At 42.8% G+C, this 18,496-nt stretch overlaps 1 protein-coding gene across 1 annotated transcript in view; it reads left to right on the top strand.

Moving 5' to 3' along the window:
- The window catches only part of Mroh2b (maestro heat like repeat family member 2B), a 59,284-nt gene extending 46,223 nt beyond the window's left edge, over positions 1–13,061 (top strand). Inside the window, exons 31-42 of the mRNA XM_057790001.1 lie at positions 2,118–2,275; positions 2,739–2,865; positions 4,402–4,589; positions 5,854–5,994; positions 6,351–6,465; positions 7,008–7,154; positions 7,396–7,578; positions 10,266–10,421; positions 10,691–10,822; positions 11,277–11,379; positions 12,321–12,386; positions 12,955–13,061. Coding sequence (XP_057645984.1) covers positions 2,118–2,275; positions 2,739–2,865; positions 4,402–4,589; positions 5,854–5,994; positions 6,351–6,465; positions 7,008–7,154; positions 7,396–7,578; positions 10,266–10,421; positions 10,691–10,822; positions 11,277–11,379; positions 12,321–12,386; positions 12,955–13,061 — 1,623 coding nt within the window. The remainder of the gene's footprint in view (positions 1–2,117; positions 2,276–2,738; positions 2,866–4,401; positions 4,590–5,853; positions 5,995–6,350; positions 6,466–7,007; positions 7,155–7,395; positions 7,579–10,265; positions 10,422–10,690; positions 10,823–11,276; positions 11,380–12,320; positions 12,387–12,954) is intronic.
- Positions 13,062–18,496: the final 5,435 nt, after the last annotated feature.

Here is an 18,496-nt window from a genome sequence, read left to right as displayed (position 1 = left end):
CATATGAACTTTAGTGCCACCATGGGATACATGAGACTTTGTCATACATACACACATACACACACACACACCAAACTACACTACACACATAAACTGCACACCACACACACACACATACACACAATCTCAAAATGGTTCCCACTCTGTCCAGCCAAAGGAAAGCGTTCTGGCCTCTAGAAAAATGGGTAAGTGAGTGCTTCTGAGATGGTCACTGAGCCCAGGAAGAGTCTCCGGTTCACTGCTGCTCTTCATATTTCTCTTTCACACTTCCTTAGAGGGTGTCACCTGAAAAGTGAGGTTGACAGTGGGGTGTGGAAAGTGCTTAGTCCTTTTCATAGCTGAAGACTTCAGAAGAAAAAACAAGATTTAGATTCAGGAGTCTCTGTTAAGAGCGCCACGTGGAGACACTCTATCCTGACTCCTCAAGTCAAAAGCAGAACACACCCTACTCCAAGGTTAACCAGCAAGAAAGATAGCTGAACTGAATGAGGCCATCTCTGAAGAGAAGAGCTTCTTAACTCACATCCGTTGTCAATAACACTTAATCACACAGCCTTGAGGAAGGTCTTTAGAAATTGGTCTTGTCCTAATTACTTTCCAATAAATTATTTTTTAAAAAAAAAAAAAGGGAAACCATGTGTTAGGCATGAGGATAAATGTAGGAAAATTGTAGTTGATAAGAATGAAATACCTGTGTGTTTGTGTGATTGGCATAAAGACAGAGATTGATTAGCAGAACGTAGTGAAAATTTTGAAAGGGAAATTAAACCCTCCCCAATTATCATTGAACTGGGCCATTGAGATAATCATCTTAAGAGATACTTGCAATGTTTTTTGGATAATTTAGAAAATGTTATGCTTTTGATAAAAAATGTTATGCTTATAATAAGTATTTAATTTAAATATCCATACAAAATAAGAAGAAAATTGTAGAAGAGGCAAAGTATCTTGCATAAATTCCTGCCATTCCCCACACTGAAAATCTGAATAGACAGAAAAGTATCCCCCACTGTCAATGGTTAGCATCCAAATTCAGAAAACTGGCTGGCGTTTTTCATCCTCTGGGAGATGACGTCATCTCTTCTTTGAAGTCACCCCCCTTCAACACCCTCCTCCTCATGCTTCTCACCTTTACATTTCTGCTGTGTCCTTATTGACCAGGACGGCCTCCTGCACCATCTCTGCCTTGCCCTGTGGAACTGTTGAATTAAGATTCCAGAATGCTCTGGTTGCTTCTAGACCACCATTTGCCTTACACCTTCTGGAACCCAGTCCTTTGCGTAGATGATCGAAATACTTTATTGGATTCATCTCGGCTGCATTTTTTTTCCTTTTTGATATATTCCCCAGCAGTGCCGATGACAACATCCAGCACAGTGTACTATTTTCATAGTGCTCACTAAGATGGGCTAAAAAGATACCCAGTTCACCAGTAATATTGTGTGAGAAATGAGTCATGCGTAGAAACAATTTCTGTCTTTGACATTATTTGCAACTGTAGCACGAATTCTAATTGGTATTATTAATAAAAACCCAGTTTCAGATGTAGAGGTTAATGCTGAAGATCAGAGAAGCAGTGCAGCCAGTCACTAGAAAGACCTTTTTTTCTACCAAATAAATCCTCTGACCAAAAGGGCAATCCTGCCCCCAGACTGCCTCCTCAGACTGTGTCCTCTGACTGCATGCACAGACTGCAACTTCAGACTATATCTCCAGGCTACAGCTGAGCTCCTGTCTCCTCCTGCCTTATATTGCTCTCTTTGCCCAGCCATATCATTGCCTGTCTCCATCTCCCTGGTGCTGGGATTAAAGGTGTGGGCCAAAACTGTCTGGCTCTGTTCCTCTTTGAGACTGAATCAATCTAGTGTAACCCAGGATGGCCTTGAACTCACAAAGGTCTGTCTGCCTCAGTCTCCTGGAATTAAAGGTGTGTGCCACCACTGCCTGGGCTCTAGTGTCTTAGCTCTGCCCTCTGATCTTCCAGCAAGCTTTGTTTGTTAAAACACAAACCAAATATCACCACAGGCAATTCATCAACCACCCACCACAGTGTGAATGGTGCCTTCCTTGTACCACTCACAAAGAAAGAAAGTGACAAGGTACTGTTTTCTTCTTAGCTGCTGGAGATCCTGAGTACAACTTACCATCACATGCCAGTGCTCAGACAGAGGGAGGAAAGTTTTCAGTTCATGCTAGAAGCCATCTCCCAGATCGCCAGTTTCCACATGGACGCAGTCGTTGTCAGCCTGTTACAGAAGCCTCTGCCCTTTGACAGGTAAAGTCAGATGCATCCTACAAGACCACCGTACAGGGCATGAGGAAGGATGTGTTGTTTGAGAGAAAGATAGCAAGGCTTGAAAACATCTCACCTGAACATCATTTTTAAAATTGATATTTAAACCATGAATAATATTTTCCAAACATTTTATTGAATACAAACGTGCTCATCTTAAAATAGGAATGCATTGTGTTTATAGTAAGAATAAGTACATACTGGAAGTCAGTATCCCTCCGCTTTCTGGTTCCTATCTGTTTGGACATTCACAGGCCCTAGAAACCCAAGACCAAATGCAGGGCTGTTAAACAAACCATCATTATTGCCTCTTGCCATAGTAGCATAGCTATCTGCCTTTGCAGGCATGATTCATCATAAGGCAATTTTAAACTAAGTCAGATGGAAAAGCTCACAGTCCAGAGAGTTGTGCCTTATCTGTCAACTTCCTGACTTCTTGTCCTAGGGACACAAAGACATTGTGGAAAGCACTGGCAGAAAATCCAGCCTCTAGTGTCAAACTCATGAGAGCCCTGATAAAGAAGCTGGAAGTCAGGTTAGAAGACGATATTGCCGGGATAGATGCAATTTCAGTAAGTTGAACATTTGATCCCCTGCCTCATCTGTGCTCTGTTCCGTGATCCATTCACACCTGGTTCCAGGTGATGGAGACTAAATTATAGTCTAGTTCATCTTAGACAAACGTGGCAGCGATGTTGTCTGTGGTTAATCATTTTCAAAAGTGAATTTCTTATCAGTACCAAAAAAAGTGTATTTCCAAATTAGTCTTCACTATATCCAGAGTCAGATGACTGTGGTTGTTGTTGTTGAAACACTGAAAATCCCCCATGCTGATAGTGGGGAGGGTGCCTTAGTTTGCCTTCCCCTGTAATGAGATTGATGACTAGCCTGATTGTCATTAGAGAACCTTCATCCAGCAACTGATGGGATGCAGAGATCCACAGCTAAGCCCTGGGTCAAGCTCCTGGAGTCTAGTAGAAGAGAGGGAGGAGGGATTATATGAGCAAAGGGGTCAAGATCACAATGGGTACCAAATGAGGAGCAGGAGGGAGAACATGAGCAAGGAAGTCAGGACCGCGAGGGGTGCATCCACCCACTGAGACAGTGGAGCTGATCTAATGGGAGCTCACCAACTCCAGTTGGACTGGAACTGATGGAGCATGTGATCAAACTGGACTCTCTGAATGTGGCTGACGGTGGAGGCTGACAGGCTGACTGAGAAGCCAAGGACAATGGTGCTGGGTTTTGATTCTACTGCATGGACTGGCTTTGTGGGAACCTAGCCTGTTTGGATGCTTACCTTCCTGGACCTGAGGGGAGCAGGGAGGACCTTGGACTTCCCATAGGGTAGGGAACCCTGACTGCTCCTTGGACTGGAGAGGGAAGGGGAGGGGAGGGAAGTGGAAGGAGGGGAGGAGGTGGAAATTTTCAATAAAAAAAAAAAAAAGAAAAGAAAAGATCATAATGGGTAAACCCACCGAAACAGCTGACCCGAGCTAGTGGGAGCTCACTGATTCTTCACTGACAACTGAAGAACCTTCATAGGACTGAACTAGGTACTCTGTGGGTCCACTGGCAGTGGGACCAGGATTTATACTCAGTGCAAAAACTGGCTTTTTGGAGCCCATTCTCTATAGATACCTTGCTCAGCTTTGGTACGTGGGGGAGGGGCTTGGTTCTGCCTCAATTTATTATGCCAGACTTTGTTGACTCCCTGTAGAAGACCTTACCCTTTCTGAAGAGTGGATGAGGATTTGGGTGGAGGGGAAGATAGAGGGGAAGAGAGGAGGGGAGGAAAGGGGAACTGTGGTTGGTATGGAAAATGAAAAAAAAAAGCTTATAAATGAAAAATTTTTAAAAGAAAATCCCCCATTCTTGAAAACATTCATTTTCCATGATGTGTCCGCCTGAAGCCATGACGCCAGCATGGCAGCCCTAAGAAACCCAGCCTGTGGAGTAGTTTAGAGGTCAGTTTGTGTTCCTTTTCTGTGTGTTCTTATCAGGGGTGTGCTTAAATTATACAACGACCCCTGAGACAAAGAAGGCGCTTCTGTGGCAGCCCTGGAGGAGCGACATCTGCTTGACTAGGCGGTCCTTTGTTTCCTCAGGTGGCCTGCGCTATGTATGAAGTCATCTCAACAGGGACTCGCATCACTCACTTGTACCCGGAACTCTTCACCCTCCTCCTGAAGCTGGTCAGCTGCTCCCTGGGCCAGAAAATGCCGACTTCGACCTTGAGCCAAAGGCGACGTGTGATGCCGCTCGGAGAACGGCAGCAGACCCCAGACCCCTGCAGGCAAATGACCCATCAGAGAAGTCCCCCTTGGTGGGCCTGACCCTACACTCCTGGAGAGGGGCTGTGGAAGTCACTCTGTGCCATCTGCCCCGGTATCAAACCCTTATGGAATGAGCAAGGCTTTAGAGTCCTTTAACTGTGACTCCAGGCCTGGTAGTTCTTTTTTTCCTGAGCCTAAGGAATCTGCCTAGGAGGATCACATGAGGAGTGGGGTGGGGCAGGGAGCTGTTCTTTCTTCCTTTGAGGGCCCATACTGTTTCTGTTGTGGAGATCTTCCCGGGAAAGGTGGAATTCTGTGATAATGAAGGCCACAGAGAAAGAAAACAAATATCCCATCCCATCTAAGACTTTAGGGACCGGCAAAAGCAACCTCAGTCCATACAACACTCAGGAAAGGGAGACACTCCGTTAGGCAATGAGTGCTTTCTTTTATTTAAAAAGATCACTTTTGTTTAGAATTTTTAATAGATTTTTATCATGTTTCCCCTCTTTCAATTCCTCCCAGAACCTCCCAATCTCCCTATCCACCCAACTTTCTGTTCTCTCTCCCAAAGACACAAAAAAACAGAAAGCAAAGCAAACATAAGACCAATAAGACAAAAATGCAAGAATAAAACAGGAAAACATATAGCTTATTATATCTCTTATGTTTTTAATGCTTGCTTTATATTCACCAAGAGACCTGTTGAGAACTGGAAGGTATAATAGATTCTCATGTCATGTCACTCTGCTTCCCTGACCTTTGGCATAGCTTTTCATCCCAATGTCAGCTCATAATGTAACCTTACAAGACATTTAGACTCCGCACGTGTTGCTCTGCCAATACATGTAACTTCACCAATGGCAGCAGTATTAGGGGCCATATTTGAAGTCAGATACGCACATGTGAATGCCTAGACACCAGTAGCTACATCCCGGCAACCAGAAGATTCACAAGAAGATGCAATTTGATCTCAATGATGCAGTAAAATATGCTACTTTTCACTTACCGTGTGTAGGGTTTGGCTTGGTATTTTGTTGGTATATTATTGTCTTTCCTTATGAGCAATTGGCTAGATTTTATCTCATTATCTATTCATCACCTGTGTCCCCTTTGATCCCAACACTAAGGTGTGAGAATAGGGCTGTCTTATTCTTGTCTTGAACAACATCCACTAATCTAAGGTTGGGAGAGCCTTATAAGAAGTAGGAAGACTAAACCAGGGAATTTGCAACCTCCTCTGTAGTGTTGATTTACTTCTGAGGTGTCTGCTGTCTCCTCCAGACTCTCAACTGCAACTCTGAAATGCTTGCAAGCCCAAGCCATGAAAGAAGGCCTGGCGAAAGAATCTGATGAAGGCGACAATTTGTGGAACCTGCTTAGCAACCCTGACGCCCATCACATAGGCGTGTGTGCACTGGCCAGGTAATTTGCTGATGATCTAGAAGTGGGTACAAAAGAGAAAAGCAAAGGCCAAGAATGAACACATGACCCCACTGGTAGCATCAGGTATCAAGGCAAGAAGGAGGAAGACGATGTGGGTGTTTCAGCCCCAAACTTAAAATTTTTTCCTCAAGAACGAAAATTATTCAAGTGAAGTACTTTAGATAAACTATATAAATTGACTACTGGGATGGGTCATTTTAAAAACGTAAAGCTTGGCTACCTTTCATCTAGTATTTCTCTTGAGATACAATTATTGGCTTGAGGGACCTGTAAATACACCACAGCTTCCTCCATTAGAAGGAAATCAAGTCCCTTTTAAAACGTGTATTTTCCAGGAGCATGGCTGTCTGGCAGCATGGAGTCATACTCGATATCATAGAACACCTATTTGCATCTCTCACCTCCTCTTCCGAGAACTACCGGATAACTGGCACCGCCTTCTTCTCTGAGGCAAGGAAGAATAGTCATCCGTGCGCCTTTGTTGGTCCCTTATTGTGTGTCTCCTGGAGACTATGGAGCTCAAGGGGCCCTCCAGGGGAAGTTTTAGTTGTGACAGGACCCGTTCCTGCCAAAGATGCACAAACAACATATAAAAGGGGAGGGAAATCTCTGTCTCAACCAGCTCCTCCAGGTCATGAAATAGAGATTAGTAAATGTAAGGGGGACTTAACACTAAGTCAGCATTTCTCTAGCGCTTCCCCCAACACAAGGACCAGCCAATCCAGAGAAGGAACACTGGGCAGAAGCTTCTGTCTTTGTTCCTCCAGTTTCGTTTGAGGAAATCCTCTTACCTAGATAGTCTGGTCCTCATTACCTTGACCTGTGAGTAGCTCATATCTGGGGCTGGGATGATACCAGATTTGTTAGTTCACTCGGGAGCTTCCTTCCTCTGCTCCACGGCAGTAAAGACCCATCTTTAATTGTACTTAAGGTGCCTTGAGCTGTCCCCTCAAGGGAAGGGACTCTAAAGGGGAGGAGTGTGTTGATTTCAGCTTATGAAGGAGCCAATCCTCTGGAAGCATGGAAATCTCCGAGATGTACTGATTTTCATGGATCAGAGTGCCTGGGATTCCAATGCTACTCTGAGGCAAATGGCCATCCGAGGACTGGGCAACACAGCCTCTGGGGCTCCTCACAAGGTAAGCTGCACTCTTATGGGAGAGGATTTGTTTAAGCAGAGTTTTAAGGTGGTAATATAGCAACTTCCATCTGGTAGCTTCGTGGGAATTAAGTGAAAATCCCAGCAACCTAGCTCAAGTAACGACTTCGGGGTTGAAGTATATGTGACGTACATTATAATTTCCATACCTGGGAATTTCTACCCTGTTCAAGAAACACATGGAATCATTTCATAGATTAAAAGCCCTTGCCCCATAACAGGTGAGGAAGCATAAGCAGATAATGTTAGAATCAATCATCAGAGGCCTGTACCACTTGGCGCGCACTGAAGTCGTCTGTGAAAGCTTGAAAGCCTTGAAAAAAATTCTGGAGCTGCTCACAGAAAGAGACATCAGCTTCTACTTCAAGGAAATCGTGCTGCAAACAAGAACCTTCTTTGAAGACGTAAGTGAGCCCCTGGGAGAACAGAGAAGGGTCTGCACCGTGCATGGAGGAGACTGTGGGTGCCCCACCAGCCCTTGGTGGCCACTCTTGAGAGCTTCTGCAAACCACGTCCACACAGGCTACTGCTCCTAGCATCTCTCTGCCTGAGTGTGCTCCCTGGTTCAGAAAGCACAACTGACCCAAGCCCAGTGGCGTAGAATTGTTGCCCGGGTGACTAGTCCTGGGAAGAAACTTGAACAAATGTCTTGAGTTCTTCACTCCATAGAAGGTCTGAGTACTTTTGCCTGTGAGGTCAGCACACCCACAAATGCCCCCTCTCTTTGCTTTCTTCAGTTCCCTCTCTGATTCTCATTTCCCAGGCTTGTTTCCTGGGTTTATCTCCCAGGTAATTTGCTCAGATCTCATTTACTTTAGGGAATATACAAACTGGGACCGTTCCTAGTTCCTCCAACACGGTCCATTCCACTTTCCAAATTCAAAGACTCATTTTATCCAGGAGTCAATTACAATACGTGAACCAAATCCAGCCTACACTCTGCATTTGTCAATAAAGTTTTATTGGAACACAGCCACACTCACTGATGATGTATTGCCCAAGGCTGTTTTCACAGTCTACCTGCAGAGCTGTTAACTGATGAAGGGACCAATGGGGTTCATAAATTATCATAAACTTATTTGACTGATCACAAAAGATCAATTAGCATTCCTAAGAGAAGTCATTCCCTTTCTGTAGTTCTCAAATTGTATTTTAGTATTGTTTGTTTGCTTATTCACTGCTGTGGATATAAAAATCTGTTTTCACAATAATTTCAACCTAATATTTTAAGGGTTACAGACACTTCCTCAAGTCCTACTGGAAGAACTGCTAGCTTCCCTCTCTAGTGTTCCCTCCATAAACATTTAAGGCTTCATTAAATTGCCTATCTTCTGGTCTCCAGACTGAAAACTCCAATTTCAAAAACCTAATTTTTCTATTCATTATATATTTTATAGGCCACTAAGTTTAGTCTCCTATGGAGAACTGAGAAGTGTTAAATAGAATTTAAGGGAAAATTGCTTTTCAACTACATTTCCCTATTTATTTACTCCAGATTTTTAATATTTCACTTTCTTCCTGAAACGTTGGTGATTTATTAGCTTAGGATCTATAAAGTTTATATGTAATTTATGCCTACTGCCAATAATTCTAAAATGTTGCATTTTGTACTTTGTTTATATTCTAGTGTAGACTGGCATGTTAAAACAGCTTTCTGTGTATTTTTCCCAACATTTTCTTTAATTTAATTCTCAAGTTACCCTCAAACTGCTTCCTGGACTTCTGCTCAATGTAGAATTTTTCTGAAGGAAAAAAAAGTTTATTTTTTCACTACATAGATAATTGGTATCAATCTTCATTCAACAAGGGGCTGACTAAAGTCTGCTTTTTGGCCCCATCTGTTAGATTTCCTGTGTTCTTGTTGGAATAATAATATTTCTCTTAGATCTGAGCCCCAAGTCTTCTTGACAGTTTCCAAGCAATGTTACACAGAGCTATTTTAAAAGAAAAAAATGCAAATTCTTCCTGGTTATTAGATTAGTCATTGCTCACTCCTAGGAGGGATTGATTTCATCACATGTGAATAAAGATTTTACAAAACCTAGATGTTAGCAAAGATGTGCAAATCTTCCTCCAGAGTGTCACCTTCCTGCAAGCCTGCATAACTCCATAATGCTTTGTCCTCTGTATTATTTTGCTATAGGGTAGGCATGCGATCTCTGTATTTTTCTACATGGGCAGGCATGCAATCTCTGTATTTTTCTACATGGGCTGGCATGCAATTCTGTGGTCAACCAACTGCCCCCCCCCCATTTTCCTCTCAGAGCGCAAACGCTTTTCTGTAATTCTCAAAGCCTGATAATGCTTTAGAGAAGGGCAGAACTGAACACATGTGGCCACTGTGCCACACTCCCGGCCCCGTTTTGCTACTCTGCTACCTCTGGCAGTCACTTTACTCAGTGTTTCCCATTTTTCTCAACCGAAAAATGAGAACATTGCACTTCACAGATATTTCCTCATTTTTAAGCCAGCTTTGTGGGCCTGAGCAGGACACCCATCTTTGCTTCTGTCACTTGCTGTGACTCTGAAGTTATACACATGTGAGCCACAGAGGCTTCCTCCATCATCTTACAGTTTCAACTATCCTAGACAACAGCAATAATAATAACTTCTATAACTTCGTGTGGGAGGAGGATCACAGGAGGAGAGTCAGGCAGATTTTTGTTTGACCCAAGACTCAACTCCTGGATTCCTTAACAGTTTTTCATCCCTTTACAAAACATTTGGCATCTCGAGGAAGAGCACTGGATCTAATATAGCTTAGATAAGATGACTCATAGCTTTAGGGTTAATTATGCAACCAGGAAATTTTAAGAAAATGGGTCCCCTCCCTGGCCTCCTGCTGCCAACTCCCCCTATTTGTCATTCTGCAATCATAAACAAGGGGAGAAATCAGCTCTTCAGATCTCTAACATCACCCACAACTGAGTCTGAGGGATGGAGTCTTGGAGAGAACAGAGGCAGTGTCACGAACACACCAGAGCGTGGGTTCTAGACCTCCTTCCGTGACTGGAAACGTGGCAAGGTGGGGTGGGTACCAGAGGGGTGCCAGCAGGGAATATCCTGTGAGAAGACCCATTTCTCACCACAGGAGCAAGATGATGTGAGACTGACTGCCGTCGTCTTATTCGAGGATTTAGCAGCCCTGACAGGAAGAAGATGGAAGATCTTTTTCGCCGAAGAAGTAAAAAAGAGCATGATTTCATTCCTTCTCCACCTCTGGGACCCTAACCCCAAGATTGGGGCTGTGAGTAGGCCTGCAGCCACCTTCACCTCCTCTTTCTGCAGGGCTGAGGAACGTGCACTAGCCTGGTCTCTCTGAACAGGAAGCCAACTCTGAGGTCACCCTTCAGAGTTGAACCCAAAAAGACACTTCACCAATTTGAAATTCTATTTCATCATCTCTTTTCCACCTTTTTCTTTCTTTCAAGCCACAGGCAGTCAATGAGCAGTTATTCCCTTCTGGCAGATGACTCCAGGCTTACAGACTGTGATAGCGAAGCCTCTGTATTCTAGGCTTGCCGTGATGTCTTGATCATCTGCATCCCTTTCCTGGGCCTTCAGGAGCTCTATGGGATACTAGACCACCTCTTTGAACCAGACCTGCCACGGGCCAGGGATTTCTACAGGCAATTCTGCATGAAGCTGGTGAGTGCACAGCAGATGGTGCCACCGAAATAGCGGGACTGGAGTCTAGACAAACCTCATGAGAATACGCATAATTGGTATCAATCTCTAGCAAGGAGCTGACTGAAGTCTCCTCGATGGGTCACATATGTTATAGTTCCTGTGTTGTTGACATAGTAAGAACAGGGCCAGGATAGCCCTACAAGGATGGCAATGACCCCTAGTATTCCCACGCATCGCCCTCTCCCTCCAGACCCATAAGGATCACTTCTGCTGTGTTCCTGAAACTGTGTCTGGGAATCAGTCCTTTAAGCCTTCTTAAACCAATATCAAAATGGCCATAGGACAACTTGCGGTCCGTCAGCAAATGGCTGTGGGTGTTAACTAACCTTCAGGCTTCTCATCTCTGAGACATATGGAAGGAGAAGGGACCCTTTCCAGCTGCTCTCTTGGAAATGAGCCCCCTCTCTTCCAGGCTAAGAAGAACCAAGAAATTCTGTGGATCCTCCACACACATTCGTTCACCTTTCTCAGCAGCAACTGGGAGATGATCCGCAGTGCAGCTGTCAAGCTCATGGGTGAGCCCCTTTCCCAGTCCTGACCCACGTGGCGTTCTTCTCCTCCATTTAGTTTTCTCTTTGACCGAAAGCTGCCCCAGCGCGAAACTGGTATGGCAGAGACAGAAGGGAGTTGAGGCAGCAGGAAGAAATATGTTCTTCGTCTTGTGGTATCATCTTTTCCTTTCACAAATGAAAATGTACGACCTCTTCCCTTTCACCCACACTCGCTGTCCCCCAACCTGACTGTTCCCTGAAGTCTTCCAGGTTCCACTGCTCCCAAGTCTTTGCTCTTTACTTTCCCAGAGTCTTGGTTCCTAGCCTGGTACCACAGAATAAATATTTTTGCTTTGCCTGGTTCCTTCCTCTGAATCACATATTATATTCTCGAGATGAGCCCACGAGTGGTAACATGATAGACGTGAGAGACAGGGCCCTTGCTTCTGCTGTGTTACATGGGACATTTTACGTCCCTGTATCACCTCCCTGCCACGTCTATGAAACAGAAAAACAAGTGACTCTCTAGACTCACTCCTACTATGACATCCTAAGTATTCTCTTTAAGCCTTTTCTAACTAACCCATCACACAGTAAACAGGCCCACTGGTGTGCTCAGGTTTAATACCGAGGCCTAAGGACTTACTGGATCATGCACGTCATTGCCTTAATTACATTATAAATTTGACACATACATGGACCCTATTTCATGCAGGTTTGAAACCTTCTCCCCACCCCAAGAAGGCCGACTTGTGCATTTTTCAAATGAACTGGATATGTAAGCACTTGCCAAACACATGGCCCACGACCCGGCAGAAGTTCTCCTCCTATTGGCCTCAGTGGCACATGGAGACTCACATAATTTGTTCAGCCAACCATCGGTCCATTTGCCTTCTGACTAGCTCCAATCAGGTCCACTTTCCCCTTACAGTGAAATCGGTACTGTTTTCTTTCCTTGACTTTAGATGCCATTATTCTCCATTTGACCAGCCAATATGTGGCGTTATTAGACCGAGAGCAACTCACCATGCGTAAGTATCACCCCTAGTTGGCGCACATCCTTTTGTTCCACGCTTAGAAAATGAGAAGCTAATTGCTCCAAGTTCCAGATCAGGCCAGAAATAGAAAACTTTGGCTTCCAGTCGTTTTTGAAGCTTTCTAGGTCCTGGAATTGAATTCATAGCAGCCTCCAGCTCTGCTTCTTTGCTGACATCATTCTCAGTTGACTACAAGTTATTTAGTTGTCTAAACTTGTTGATATACATACATATATATATAGGCTGCATCCTCCTTCTTGCCCTCCTCCTCGTCTCCCTCCTGCTTTTCCTCTTCTTCCTCATTTTCCTCCTCCTCCTCTTATTTTTCCTCTCCTCAGTTCCTCTGCTCAGGACTGAAGCTTAAAATGGCTAAGTACGCACTCTCCCACCCAACTACATCCTTCATCGTTTTTCACCTTTTAGACTAGGAGGTGAGCATTGACTTGGGCCTCACACGGGACTGCTCTGTACAGCACCACAGGGCTGTATAAACATGGCCTTGGTGTGGTTGCTATTCCTCCTAGGCTCTGACTCTCCTTGTTCATTTAATCTTCCATCTCAGGGCTCCAAACACTTCGGCAGGACCCCTGCATCAGTGTCCAGAGAGCTGCTGAAGCTGCCCTACAGACCCTCCTGAGAAGGTGTAAAGAGACCAGCATCCCACTGTAAACCATCAAGAAATAAACTGCTAGGCTTTTTCTAAAACCAACTCCTGTCTTTGTCCTCTGAACTCAAAACCTGACATCTTCTTGAAGGCAGACATGGCACCTAGGATGAGCGTCTTCACGTACATTCCTCACTCTCCTGGGCCTTGCAGGTGACTTGCATTGGTAAGAGAGAGCATTCATTTCAGAGACAGCCTATTGTTTTTGATGGATGACAGCCACACGGTTTTGCACAAGTTAACCCTCTCTCGATAAATTATATCCAAGCAGATGCATACACCATAGTGGGGCATGGCCTGACTCAATTACACTACCTGAAAGAAGAGGGCTACTGTTGTCTTCTATACACAGGCCTTCAATATTTTTGTCAGACTTTGACTCCCTACCCACAGTCTTCCCTTTCTCAAATATCATCACATGATAAACTTTAACCTGTCTCTTGTCTCCAGCGTTGTAATTTATGCATCAAAACTATGCTAGGTATTAGTCTACAGAAGACCATTTCTGACATTCTGCTAAAAGGCAGTTTCTATTTTTAAGCTACAGCAATAAAGCGTGCATGTTTTGTGGACATGAGTTGTGGGTGCATATATGTAGTAATGTTCTTCATATATCTGGATCACAATTATTTACTCTTTTCCAAAATACACATTGAAAGTTATATGTGTGCGCATATACAATATTTAATAGTCACTTAACAACGAAGACTGTGACACATTGTCATACATTAACAATGGCATTCATCTTTTCCTCTGGGTAGACTGTCCCAGAAGATTCCTAGGAGTTACATTCTCTCCTCCTCACCTTCAAAGTCTTTAAGGAAATATCTGTTGTTCCTACAAAGCCTAGAGAGTCAACTAGTCTTTTGAGTTGAAGATTATGGAGCCAAAGTCCCTTTATTCGTTCACTTAAACATTCATTAAGTGCCTCGCTTGGAGCATAAAAATGAAGAAAAAAAATAGAACAGCTCTCTTCATGAAGCTAATGTTTTTAGAATCTCTATGTATACTCTAGAGCAGTGTTTCTCAACCTGTGGGTCACAGTCTTTTGTGGAGGGGTCAAATGGCCATTTCACAGGGGCCACCTAAGACCAATGGAAAACAGAGATATTTGCATTACAATTCATAACAGCGGTAAAATTACAGTTATGAAGTAGCAACAAAAACAGTTTTATGGTTGGAGTCACCATATGTTAAAAAAAAAAACTTTATTTAAAGGGTTGTATAATTAGGAAGGTTGAGAATCACTGTTTTAAATGAAGGAGCCAGTCTCCAACATGGTTCCTAATAGTCTTGGGCCCTGGTGTTTAAGCCCCATATAGTTTCCTCCAACAATAAACAGGATTGATATTTACAATCAATAGAATGCTTCAGAAATGATGGTGTGTGACTTCCAAGACAGGGTCTTCTTTTTCAGTCAATAATCACACTTATTTAGTCTTTGCTGTAAACTATGCACCGTTCCTTTTGTTGGGAGGGCAAATTTCATTCATACAATATATTTTAATCATATCCACACACACACACATATTCATCCCATATCTACCCCTACATCCCTGCCCCTCTCCTAACTTCATATCCTCTTTTTTTAATAACATTTAATCTAATTTGTGCTGCCCATACACCCCTGGATATAGAACAATCCACTGGAGTGTGGTAAACTTTCCAGCAGCCACACTCTTAAAGAAAACTGACTCTCTTCTTCTTTCAGAAGCCATTAACTCTACAGATATCCTCAGGAGTGGGATCTCATGAACCCCTAGTCCTCCACATTAGAATGGTGGCTGGCTTGATCTTGTTCCGGTCTTGTGCAGGCGACCATAGATACCCGTGAATTCATGAGTGTTGTGGCCAAGACATCATGTCTTAGACATGACATTCTTCTAAATTACCACTCCAGAGAAGCAGTGCAATCTAATGAGATTTCTAAGCCCAGAACTAAGCTAAGCTATTCCCAAATTCCTGAGCCACAAAACCAAGTGAGATGATGAATCTTTGGCATTTTAAGCCACTAAGTTTTGAAAGTAATTTATTATGCACCAGTAGGTAATCATTGCTGAGAGGGTCCATGATCCCACCAAAATTACTTGCAAACTTAAATGTATTTTCAAACAGATTATATTATCTTGGTAATGGCCTTCATTAAACTCTTAATGGAATAACAAATTATTCCCAAGCATAATATATATGAAACAGAGGAAGAAAAATAATACTGGAATGTGGGCTTAATTGACCTCCTTTGGCAGGTTATTTTCAATCAAATAACTTTTCAAAATAGCACTATCCAATGAAACTTTCTTCCCTGATTGAATAATTTTATCTTTCTACACTAACAGATGTAACAGTCATTAGCTACATGCAGTGACTGGACACTTACATATCTGAGAAATTAAAATGTAATTCAATTAAGTCTCAATTAATTTTAAATATGTATCCAAGTATAGTTCGTCATTATAACACTGTTCTGGGTAACTTTACAATTATAGGGAAAGCCTTGATAGGATTTTGTTTGAGCTGGGTTGGTAATAAGGCCTTCAATGCCAGCATTCAACAGGTAGAGGCAAGAGGATCAAGTATTCTAGGTCTTCTACAGCTACCCATCACATCCAAGTTCACCCTGACCCATATGAGACTCTGTCTCTGCATCAAAATAAAACAAAAAAACTATAGCTTGGTTTCAGAAACACTGGCACCATAGATAATCCTCAGTGGTAGTATAAATTTGACAAAGCACTTTTTCCAATAGGTCTTCATCTATCTGTACAATACCTGGATCAACTGACCCATAGAATACTCCAAATAAATAAAGTAGTCAGGCTTTGTGGAAGAATAAACTTAGATCTTCTCCTCATAATAATCCTTTCCATTAATCCTCCCTCCCACTATAATTGCCCCCAGACAGTTATAAGCATTCCAGCCAGTCCTACAGGCTTGGGCTTCTTCCCGAGAATTTAAATACAAGCAGGTTAGCACCAAGAGGAAGAGTCCTCTTGGATCTCAGGGAACTAGTGGCACAAAGCAAATATGTGTTGACTTCTATAGAGAGGCTATGGGTCCCTATTAGCCACTCCTGCGGTTTCCATCACTGCTCCTGGCATGTACAATCACTTTTCAACTCATGTTTGCTGTAAGGCAGATTCTGCAGTGCTCACAGACTGCCCAAAATGGTCCAGCAACTAATGCAGAAGGCTAGGAATCGTATTCTTTTGCAATTCTGCTTCCTTCCTTTGGACTCAACAGGGAGAGTCAATGTTCTGCTGGTAAATTGGGGGATGTGTAGTTCTGCTGACCCTTAGATGAGGACAGTTTTACGGGAACAGAGAACAGAGATTATAGACAGGAGGAAACAAATAGGCTTTGAGGGAAAGCCAGAGGAATCGTTTAGCTGGAACTGTCTCTGTGTTGCCAGAGTTTCAAAAAAATAAAATTCAGATAAAACATTTTGCCTGGAATCTGCAAAAGAGCCTGAAATTAAGCAAATAGTTTCTAAAAGAACTTTTTTATTATTTGATCCTAAACCTGACAATTATCTTTAAAATCACCATTGTACAGGAATTAGAGGAAGCACAGTTCATCAGATACATAATAGCCTGAGAACTAGTCAGAAACTTTCTGACCATCAGGTTTACACAGTTTCTGCTTCTTGGTATCTCTCTCTCTCTCTCTCTCTCTCTCTCTCTCTCTCTCTCTCTCTCTCTCTTTCTCTCTCTCTCTCTTTCATTTTCTTGCAGGTGCCCCTTAAACTAGGATTTGAGAAAACATGATGAAATCAAGAGAAACATTAGTAAGGGACAGTAGGATTCTTTACCAAAGTAAAACCTCTGTGTGTATGTGTGTGTATGTATGTGTGTACATGATCTGTGTGCTTATATGCACATCACGTTACACTAAAAAGTTATGACCTAAAATAATGGTATTTGTTCTTGCCTCTACTTGACAAACTTTATTTATGCAGCATACACTTTTGCACGTTTTCCCCTGGGATAAAATGTCCTAGATTACATGTATTAGATTATGTAGTTATCCCGAAGGCAAGATAAATTTAGTGAACATTATTTCCCAAATACATGTGACTTACTTCTTTCTCAATTTGAGAGCCATTGAAAGACACAAGAAAGCCTTCTTTCCGCTTTACCTACCACTTCCTCCAAATATTCTCATAGGCAAAGCCTGGGGATTAATCAGCTACCTACATCCATTCTTAACTACAAAGGGGTCAAAATGGGGCTCTACTTTAGAAATAGATAGCTTGGAGAACTACTTTGCCTGCAGGACAGGCTAACCAAAACTTCTTCAGTTCTGCAGGGAAGCAGAGAAAAGTTGATTGTTCCCTGCTGCCAATGGAATTGTGAGAAAACTGTAATTTCACATTCTCAGAGCCTGTGACTGGGGCTGGAATCATAAAAGTGTGCCACACCTATGGGTGGAGTATATTAGCCTGTAGGAAGCCTATTGTTCTCCAGTCTGTTACTTAATGTGGGATTCCTCTCTGTATGCTGTGATTACCATCGGTGAATAAAGAGACTGCTTTGGACCTATAGCAGAGCAGAATTTAGCTAGGCAGGGAAAACTAAACTGAATCCTGGGAGAAAGAAGGGTGGAATCAGAGAGAAGCCATGTAGCCCTGCCAAAGACAGATGCCAGGACTTTAGCCAGTAAGCCACAGCCATGTGGCGATACACAGATTAATGGAAATGGCTTAAATTAAGATGTAAGAGTTAGCCAATAAGAATCTAGAGCTAATGGGCCAAGCAGTGATTTAAATAATATGGTTTCTGTGTGATTATTTCGGGTCTGAGCTGCTAGGCGGCCAGGAAACAAACAAGCGGCCTTATTACCACAGTTACTTCTTAGAGTGAAGCCTCGTCTGGACAGCATAAAGGTTTTATTAAGAGATAATGGTGACAGAGGGGAAATTCACATCAAAATCACAGTGAGTATTACTTCAGGAACAATGGTTATTCCAAAAAAAAAAAAAGCTGAAGGATGACAGTGCTGGTGTGGATGTGAGAAAATGGAGTTCTTGTACACATGGATAAAAATGCAAATTTTAGAAATAGCATGGAGACACTCCAACAAACTAAAAATACAAATCTCGTGCAAACTAGCAATCCAGCTACTGACTTTCATTCAAAGGAAATGAAATCAACATTGTAAAGAGATACTTGGACTCCTGTGTTTACTACAGCACTATGCACAATAGACAAGAAATGGAAACAAACGTCCCTCAACAGATGAACACATAATGAAAATGTGGTGCATATATACAACAGAATAGCCTTCCAATTGGAAAAAAAAAAAAGAATGAAATCCTATCTTGTGTGACAATACAAAGGGAATGGGTAGGCATCATGGTAAGTGAAACAGACCAGGCACAGAGAGACAAGTGTCATGTGGCCTCACCCATGTGTAGACCCTAAAGCACAATCCCATAGAAGGT

Source organism: Chionomys nivalis, chromosome 15 (assembly GCF_950005125.1).
Source record: "Chionomys nivalis chromosome 15, mChiNiv1.1, whole genome shotgun sequence".
In the NCBI taxonomy this organism is placed as follows: Eukaryota; Metazoa; Chordata; class Mammalia; order Rodentia; family Cricetidae; genus Chionomys; species Chionomys nivalis.
Note: the sequence above shows the minus strand (reverse complement) of the source record. Positions and strands in the feature narration are given on the sequence as shown.